The following is a 10,621-nucleotide window of genomic DNA, read 5'->3' on the forward strand; positions in this document are numbered from 1 at the left end:
AAAAGACTTCCAAGGCTGTACAATCTTCACACTTCCAAGGCTGTAGCGATCAATTCATCAATCTATATTAATGAATGTTTAGAAAAACGACTTCTTCCATTTATTCACAAGTATCATGGAGACTTTAACTATTTATTTTGGTCAGATTTAGCAGGTCTCATTATTCTAAAGATTCTCTGAATTGGATGGACCAATATGTCTATTACGTTGATAAAGAATCCAATCCCCCAAATGTGCCTCAAGCACGACCAATTGAATATTTTTGGGGACATTTGGCACAGAAGGTTTACAAGGGAGATTGGCAAGCTTCAACAGAGCAAGTTTTGATTGATCGCATTAAACTAAAACTACAAGAAATTGATTTAAACTTTTTACAGTCGCATATGAAAAGCGTCAGAGCAAAATTGAGATCAATTGCAGATGGTGGTGTTTTTTCATATAAAAAATAATATATTTTTATTAAAAGATAAATACTTTATTTTAAAAAAATATAATAGTAGTTTGTTTTTTTATTTATAAATAAGTTATTGACGTTTTTATTTTGTCCGATAACTTCCGCATCACCCGTTACAAACTACAAATTTATGAAGTTTTCATATGTAAAATGTTAAGTTAAAATTTTTAAAATATATTTAAATGAGCCGGAGAAAAAAAGTTAGGAGCCAGAGCCATAAGTTGAGGATTACTTAGTCAGAAAACTTAGCCAAAAAAAAACTTAGGAGTTCAAACAAAGTTGGAACCGAAACCTGATCTGTCAGGCGAGTATAAAGGCAAGTATAAAATAAGACACCTACGGATTTCATTTTCACTTGTATTTATCTTTTAATGTCTATACTTTTACATTTTCTATCAAATTTATTGGAAACAAATTGCACAACAATCATGACAATATAATAATAATTATTTTCCTTAAATTATATCAATTAACTTTATGCAACGATTTTTGAAAATATTTTTCTATAATATAATGTATATAAAACCATACAAACTATGTAAAACCATATTAAGTTTTTTATAACTAATATAATAATACACATCGTAACATTCGTAAATTTCCGAAAAATGAATTCGTTGAGAGAACAGAAAACATTAGCTATCGGTAGTGCACAACAAACCAAACTGTTTTTTATGGAGTCTTTAATATTCTAAAATCATTTTTTGATAATAAATCCATTATTTTTTTTATTCATCAGTGTTTGCATTGCGTTTCATAAACATCATAACTGAACATGAAATGAACTAAACATATATATTATCTAAAAGTAAAGCAAAAATTATTTCAAAAAAAGAAATTTATATATATATATATAAATATATATATATATATATATATATATATATATATATATATATATATATATATATATATATTATATGAAGTGTTACAGGTGATAAATCAGCCACATAAAACAAATTATAAAAAAATTACAACAAAAATACATCAGTAGGTTGTATAATTTTTATCACTATCGCTCAATACTTTTCTAACACTATTCTACTAGGGGGAGGTGATAAATCAGAAGTAAGATAAGTAATTTACTAGGAGGAGGTGATAAATTAGCCACATATAAAACAAATTCTAAAGTATTTCTAAAAAAAATGCATAACTAGTTAATTTAAAATTATAAGTTATAATATAACTTATATCACTATTGTTTTTCTTTAAATACCTCTTAAAAATATAAAGTTGGAACATCACAACATGAGCGAGTAAATTTAATTTCAGAATTGTTGGCCTTGTCTTTCCTTTTAGTTGTTGTTATTAAAGTTTATTGCGTTGAAACGGACGCATTAGGCACAATTCTAACAGCTATTATCTGAAAGCGCAACCTCGTTTTAGGTTTTCTATGGAGGGAGGTGATAAACTACTACATATGTATCACATCAGAAATGGCTAATAATAGCGCGTTAGTGAATGTATATTGGTTAAAAGTAACAGGTCAGTGCTGGCATACAATCACGGACGAATGCTAGAAAATCATCCTGGGTCAGTGCTGGCTAGCGATGCTGGACCATTGGCCGTTTTGACATTGGACCGTCATCAATTGCCGGCATCGCGCCGCTGTCGCAAGCGGAACTGGGCCAGCATTGGACCTCTAACGGGAGGCTGTCTGGGGTCCTTGGCAAACTGGTTCTTTTTTTTTATTGATCAAGTTTAACAAATCTATCTGTACAAAAATTCATATTAGTCAAATTAAGAAAAACAAAAAAATTATATGAATTGTGGGCTTTAAAAAATGCTATATTATCAAAATAATTAAAACTATGATTTTTTTTTTTGCTACTTCATAAATTAAAAGTAAATTATTTGTTTTCGTAGGCCCACTGATCTTCGTGGGCCTAGGCAAATGCCCCATCTGCCCTATGGATAATCAGGCCCAAAGTCTTGATTGAACTTCATAAGTACCTGAAAGATAGTTTGGCCGATCAGAAAAGAGAAATATTACCAATAATATAACTTTGTTATTCTGGGATAATTTAATTTGGTTTAATTAAGAGTTACGTTTTAAAAACTTCACGCTAGAGAAAACAAAACATTTGTTAAAACTGTACGGTTTTTTTTCCCAACCCACATGTTTAGATTTTAGTTTTTTATTTTAGGACTTTTGAGGAATTGGAGTTGTCTGATACAAATAGGATTCTTTCAGAAATTTTCTATCATTTAAAAATTTAATCTAATAAATCCAATACATAATTAACACATAATTTGTAATTTATTGTATATAAAAATTTAAATTTGCTCAAAAATAGTTTGATTTTAGTCAAAAACAAATTTACTAAAAGACTTTAATTAATAAATTAATCAAGCTAAAACAAAAGTTAAAACCTAAGTGACTTTCTAATACACAAAGTTTGTTCTTCACTTTAAGCAAAAAAGAAAATAGCAAATATTTTAGCAGGAAGAAAAACAAAAAGTTTTAACATCAGCAAAAAAAGTTTACTTTGAAGTTACAGCATTCATTGCTGCTTTAACAAGTTCAGGATAATTTGGTGTTCCATTACCAGTAACAGGATCAAAACCAGCTTGAGCACAAAAGCCTTTGTCATTAGAATTTAAACAACCTTCATTGCAACCTTTTAATATATCAAAGAAGGCCTGAGGATTTTTGTAAAGAAATGGATTAAGGAAACCCATTGGAGGTTTATTACTTTGTAATCTTTTTTCATTTAGCATACTGATTATTCCTGCAACTGTTGGTGTTGCTGCTGATGTCCCGGCAACCCCTGGGACTGGGATACGATTGTTTACTATCCAAAAATGATTTGATAATGCAGAAATATCTGGATAAGCCCTTCCAGTTTTATTAAAATACTGTTCTGGAGGTACATTATCTGATTTGAGATACTCTGCAACTCGGTCACTTTGGTAAGAAGGTTGTAAAAATAAATTACTAAATCCACCACCACTGATCTCATATGCATTCTCTTCACCAGAACCAAAAGGATTTTTAAAACTAGTGCCACCAACACCAGTGACATAAGGACTGGAGACTGGAAAATTTGGACTAAACTTATTATCCTGACAACCTGCTCCATTATCACCACTTGCAAATAAAATAGTCAATCCCCTTGTGCCTGCTTTCATAAACTCAATATTGACACGCTTCATATAAGCTTCAGATAAAGTACTTTCATCCTCTCCATAACTGACACTATGTACCCATGGTACTTGTGAAGTATTTGATATATCTACAAGCCATGTTAGAAATGGTTCCTGATTATCATGTCTCCCAGGGGTACTCCAGAACCAAGTACTTATATTTGCTCCTAAACCCATTATATATTGTGTGTCTAAACTGGCTTCAACACCTGAACGTCCTGAATCAGGTCCAATGACCTTATCAATAACATTTTTATGTGGAAAATCATTTCCAACAAAAATAGACATAAATTCACTTAAATCATTTGGGTTAAAGTATTGCTCAAGAAACTGTGCAACAACTTGAGAATTGTTTGGATGCAATCCAATATCATTAGCAGTAAGGTTGTAACGCTTTCTTAAAACACTAGGGTAAACACCAATATGAAATAATTCTGAGTGGCTAATATGGTGATTCAGCCTGTTTTTTTTTTCCTCAAATTTTGTTTTGAAAAAATTCACAGCAGGAAATCTATGCAAGCCACCAACAAAGTCAATTTTTTCAGCAATATAAGATGGAATTTGATAATGTGAAATGGAGCGAATAACATTTTTACTGTATTTTTTATGTTTAAAATTGTAAAAAATTGAGCCAGGTAAGAGCTTTTCTGCGATTTCATTTTTCATAACACATCTAATGAAATCTTTATTGAGTGTTAACTCACAATTATTTACATCATTTTGTTTGAGCCACAACGAAACAATTTCAATAGTTTCCTCTTTTGGCTGGATCATTCTAGTAAGTTCATCAGCAGAAACATACTTTCCATACAATTTTGAGTCAGGATCTGAGACTTGAAGTAGGAACTCTTCGAGCTGATTAACGTTCTCTTGTTTTAATGCAAAAGTTAATTCAATTGTTTTTTCTGCAGAAACTCTGTCACCTTGTATCCAGCCTTCGTGTTGCCAATTGAACAAGTCTTGATCTTTCTCTGGAGCATGAAAAAGGCTACCAGATACAGATGTAAAAGCAAGCAAGAGTATAATAAAATTTATCTCTAAGGACATTTTTAAAATTCGAATACTTAGTACCTGTAGATTTGAAACAGCCGATAAAATCATGTGATGTAAACAAATATTGATTTATAGTTGACGTTTCGCACTCCTACACTGAGTTTCTAGTTTTTCGAAAAAATGATTTTTATGTAGGGTAAAACACCCAGTGTTCGCCATGCAACTTAGTCTTCGCCACTTGGTCACTAAAAAACATGCAGAGCAAAAACTGGTTACTGGAAAGTTCAGAAATCGTATCAAAAAAAACTTTGATATTCTCTTTTTAACTGACGAAAATTTGACTATCGTAACATTAAAAATTAAGGCACTGAAATTTTTTGAAAAAAAAAACTGTCCTAAAAAATTCTTAACCTCTAATGACAAATTTTAGAAAAGCTTTTGGATGGTCACTCAAAAAACATGTTTATAATCTAATTCACTTTTTTTTCTTTTTCAGGGTGTTATTAACCCAGACAGCCTCCCGTTAGAGGCCCAATGCTGGCCTAGTTCCTCTTGCGACAGCGGCGTGATGCCGGCAATTGATGACGGTCCAATGTCAAAACGGCCAATGGTCCAGCATCGCTAGCCAGCACTGGCCCAGGATGATTTTCTAGCATTCGTCCGTGATCGTATGCCAGCACTGACCTGTTATTTTTAACCAATATACATTCACTAACGCGCTATTATTAGCCATTTCTAATGTGATATCGCACAAAAAGCAAATTTGAAAGTAAATATTTTTTGATATTTATTCCAGTTCAAATCGACAAAAATAATTTTAAATAGAATAGATATTATTGATAGTTTGAAATAGTGCTATTTAACCAACGAGTTTTTTCGTTCCTCTCAAGCCTTTCGTCCACCATTTCGATCTCCTAAAAGCTGAAAATACTCTTCAGTCAATGCTCAAACTCTTCGCTTGATGCTCCCGAGTTTAAATGATTTAGTTTTACAGCACCTAAATACAAACATTAACTTGACAAAATTATAAATATAAAAATTTAACACATACAAATATATATATATATATATATATATATATATATATATATATATATATATATATATATATATATATATATATATATATATATATATATATATATATATATATTAGGGTGTCTCGTTTTCAGGGTCACATTTTGTTTTGACTGCTCCTAGCATTTTTCTGCTGCGTATATGCGAGAAAATGAGATCTGTAAAGTTTTAGAGCTCCAAATTTATTTTTGTGACTACACATGCCATATTAAGTTTCAAAAATCATGATTTTTGGGTGAAAACAGCCTATTTTTACAGTGCTTGTGTAGTCACAGTTTGAAAGATACAGGCTAATCTTATGTTGAACCATGTACTATTAACCCTCATTAGTTAGAAAAAAATTAGTAGCAGTTTGAATAAAAAAGTTAATTAGGTTTGAAGTGAGTTCAATTTACCCATTTTCATGCGGTTTGACGCGGTTGACAAAATCAAACAAAATACTGACCTAATCATAATGAATTGGGTCTAAATCGATCTCCGAACCCTTTTCACACATAATTAGACCAACAAAAATCCAAAATTGGTTAAAAAGTACAAATTAAATGTTTAATTCTATCTATATATTATACTAGATTTAATTTAACCACTAATTCTACAACATATTAACATTTTCTTTTCTTTCCACCACCCCTTAGGGTCTTCCAGCCTTTTTTTTCTGGTCCACGTCTAGGAGAAAATCTTGCCTCAGCTCTTCATCAACAAAGCCCTGTATAAGCTTAACATTCCTCTCTGCAGCATCATTAGTTACAGAAATCTTGGAAATAAAATCCTTGAACTTTGTGTAGCCAGACAATCTGTGTCACACCTAGGTGAATCATAATCCATTTAAGCTACTGGCTATCCATTTTTAAGATGTTAAATATCAAAATGGATTCTGAATCAACTAACTCAGACAATCTGGGGCTCTCTCCTTCTTTTTCAATGAAACCTGAAACATTAACCTTCTTATACATAAATGACAGAGGATCCTTTTCCTTTGAATCATTTATCATTAGGATTCTTTCAGCAGCTTGAGTATTTTCCTCATTTGACACTCCAGGATCTAGTAAACTAAATGGGATCAAAGTTGGATGAAGATACCATGTATGGTTTGAAATGCTATCGAGAAATTCGGCTGCAACATTAGGTCTGCTCTTCATGTATGACTTCATCTCCCAGATTGCTTCTATGTCATGTCTTGAAGAAATTACAGTCTGAGACGAGGTTAAGAACCACTTTGCATAATTCAATGCTACAAACTCAGAAAGGGCCTCAACTTCTATTTTTGTAGAAGCTGTGGAAACGATATCTGTCATTTGGCTCAGAATTTGCAGCTTCATGAAATATATAGCCTGTGCCATAAACCTTGATGATAAATTGCTCCAAGTTGTTGAACTGTTAGTTGATAAATCTCTGGGGATAAATAGAATTGAACAATTTCCGCTAGCTCCCAATAATTACCTCAGGGTAATTTGTCTTCATCCAACAACTTTGCGATGATTACTAGGGATACTCTAGCAGCATTGTCAAGTTGTTGATTTACTCCATATTTGAATTTGCAAAGTTTATTTTGTTCAATCTGAATAAGAGAAAACTCATCCAAAAGTTTCTTGAAGAGTTGATTATCTGGACCTGAGGTTGTCCTGAAGAGCTTTGCAACATTCTTAATATGACACTCATAGACATGATGTCTGCAAGCAAGATGCATAACAGTTCTTCCAAGATATAACCTGGAATTTACTCCTTTTTCTTTAGCTGTATTTGACGCAGTGGTGTCAAATACTAGACCTTTAATGTCTTCTTTGAGTGAGTTTTCTTCTAAAATCTCAATAATCTTCTCAGTATGACAAGCTCAGTAGAATCAGTGACAGGAGGTACTCCAAGCAAAAAATGTTTTCAATCACAAGTTACACTCAATGCTAAGCGCTCTCTTTTGTGTTTCTTTCCATCAGTATACTCTTTGACTAGCTTACCATCATAATGAAGAATCATGTTTGATCCAGCCTTTGCTTTTAAAGCTTCCCTGGCTTCCTCCACTGTTTCCTGTATGACCTTTCTACAAATTCTGTGTATATTGGATTTTGATATATCTTTATTGGAAAGTCCACTTGTATCAGCCAGCTGCTTTAAAATATTGGATTGAGCTCTGATGCTTACATGTTTAAGCTTCGAAACAATGACAGTATCTCCTACTATGCCAGCAGATGTAGATGGTTGTGGATCTATCTCATCTTTACTCAAGTCTATAGAATTAGAGGTGTCTGTTATCTCTGCAGATACTTCTGTTTCACTTGAAAATGAAATCTGCAGCTCAGACTGATAACTCTGGTTATGATCTGCTTCAGACATTCTTACTCTTGCCTGTTGAGATCTTTGAGCAGAATAAATTTACCTTTTATCTTTCTTCCTAATGTACATTTTCCTGCAATTTCTTTGATCATTTATGAAAATGATATCTTCTGCCTTGTCTAACTGAGATCTTTTGTTATCTTTCTCTAATATTTGTATCACATCACTGGGCATAACATCAAAAAGAACAGGCAAAATATTGTCTTTGAAAATTATTCTTTAGTGTTTTGCCTTTTTTGAAGAGAAATCAGTAATTCACTCATTTTCTTCTGTACTTTGTCCACTCTGGATGTTGGAATTCCAGCTTTTTCATAAATAGAAGTGACCTTTTTAACCAAACACTGACAATTTTCCTCACAAATGAGCTTAAAATCATGAGAAAATCCACAACAGAGAAGGGTGTTATCTTTGATCATAGGATTTTAGATCAGCATTTTGTTTGATTTTGTCAACCGCGTCAAACCGCATAAAAATGGGTAAATTGAACTCACTTCAAACCTAATTAACTTTTTTATTCAAACTGCTCCTAATTTTTTTCTAACTAATGAGGGTTAATAGTACATGGTTCAACATAAGATTAGCTTGTATCTTTCAAACTGTGACTACACAAGCACTGTAAAAATAGGCTGTTTTCACCCAAAAATCATGATTTTTGAAACTTAATATGGCTTGTGTAGTCACAAAAATAAATTTGGAGCTCTAAAACTTTACAGATCTCATTTTCTCACATATACGCAGCAGAAAAATGCTAGGAGCAGTCAAAACAAAATGTGACCCTGAAAACGGGACACCCTAACACATATATATATCGTTTGATGTAGTGTTGTATTAAAATAATACAATGCTCTTGTTCGTTGAAAAGTGCTCGATGTTTAGGAAATTTATTTTGATTATATATAAATTTCAAAACAGAGCGATTTATAATTATAATTAAAAACGATAAAGAAAAAACTTTTATTATGGAACTTTAAGTTTCATGCCTAACGGCAATCATCAGACATATATTACAAAATTAAACGTTAAAATTACATTTATAATTACGGTGGCGTGAGTTCTAATGACTCCATGGAAACAAAATCTTAAAAGTATAATGTGACGTAAACGTAAAGTGAACCAGGATCAATCTCCGGTATCAAATGAGGAAATAAGGAACTTATTCTTGTGCCTGTACTTCGAGACCATTTAACTCCTTGTATTAAGTAGGTTATCTCCTTTGTACATCAAAATTTGAAACTTCTCGTTCAAACAAAGGTTACAAACTCTTGATGCTGGGTTGTATGGTTTGCATTTTTTAATAATTTTCCATCTGATAAAAGGTGTGAAGTTTTTTTCTTTTAATTTCCATACCTCCTTTGATAGCTCTGTATCGTTCTTGTACCTAACTGTATTAAAGGATTTTAAGTGGTTAGCATACCGAGCTTTGAAAGATGTTTCGCTAAGTCCTATATACACTTTTTCTTTACATTCCGGATTGTTCGAATATACGGTGGCCTGATAAACGATGTTGTTGGAAAGGCAACGGTTGTTCATTGGACATTTCAATTTGTCAGTGCAGTTGCATTTCATTTCATTAGTTTTTGCCTAATTTTCCAAAATTATATTTATTTAATTATAACTATATATATATATATATATATATATATATATATATATATATATATATATATATATATATATATATATATATATATATATATATATATATATATATATATATATATATATATATATTAAATAAAAATAAAGATTTCTTCTTACCCAATAAAATCTTTTTTTTCTTCAAGTTTTCCACTGAAATAACCAGTTCATGAATTCCATCGTGACGGAATCACCGATTTGAGCATCGATTTTCCACATTTATGTTATAAAAATAAAAAAACTGTAATGTGCATATTGTTATTCTATATTCATATAGAATAACAATATGCATATTACAGTTTTTTTACTTTTTAACAGCTGTAAAAATCAGGATCTCTTAGAAATTTCATTCTTAAAATTTCTAGTAAAATAAAAATAAAAATTTACAAATATTACTTAAAATAACTGAAAGTATAAATTCTAAGCATATTACTACTAACCAGTGCAATGAAGTGTTCCTTGACTCACTTTGGCAAGAATCCGTCTAACAGATGAACATCGATTGAATGTCAATGAAGACCCTGAAAACTAAAATTAAAAAAAAAATTAATGAAACTGTTTATTTTAACAATAGGTTAATGTGCATTTTATTGCATATACATACATATATGTACACATATAGTTATAGTGCATTCCAAAAATGAGGAGAGTGACCATTGACAAAATAATTTAATGAATATAATACAAGTATCAATAAATTACAACCTTAAAAGTTATAAATTACAACCTTTAACTTAAATGCATGACTACATTGTAGTGTACATGTATATACTGAAAATTCCAAAAGTATTTAAAAAATCTAATGCGAAAATACAAAATACCAAATATAAAATACGAAATAAAAAACAATTTATTAAACATTTATGGGAATCATTTCTATGCCAATGACATTTACCAAATGTAATTCCTCCAATCAGCAGCTATTGAATGCATAAATATAGACAATGTTGTTATAAAATTGTTATTATTAGAAAAGAAAATTAC

General features: G+C 31.1%; 2 protein-coding genes across 2 annotated transcripts in view; both read right to left on the reverse strand.

Moving 5' to 3' along the window:
• LOC149888523 (uncharacterized) overlaps positions 1-10,621 on the reverse strand; it is a 212,626-nt gene that overhangs the window by 168,453 nt on the left and 33,552 nt on the right. The gene's annotated exons all lie outside the window — the stretch shown is intronic.
• Positions 2,652-4,712, reverse strand: LOC145188850 (tripeptidyl-peptidase 1-like). Its single transcript, XM_090088174.1, has one exon. The coding sequence runs from the start codon at positions 4,700-4,702 to the stop codon at positions 2,939-2,941; it is 1,764 nt and encodes a 587-aa protein (XP_089944300.1). The 5' UTR covers positions 4,703-4,712; the 3' UTR covers positions 2,652-2,938.

The sequence above is a fragment of the Hydra viridissima genome, unplaced genomic scaffold (genome assembly GCF_058129835.1).
Source record: "Hydra viridissima isolate aposymbiotic clone 2 unplaced genomic scaffold, HvirCarnegie_v1 scaffold_5, whole genome shotgun sequence".
Classification (NCBI taxonomy): Eukaryota; Metazoa; Cnidaria; class Hydrozoa; order Anthoathecata; family Hydridae; genus Hydra; species Hydra viridissima.

Coding starts and splice junctions, on each gene's coding strand:
- LOC145188850 (XM_090088174.1), bottom strand. CDS start 4,702: ATGATTTTATCGGCTGTTTCAAATCTACAGGTACTAAGTATTCGAATT.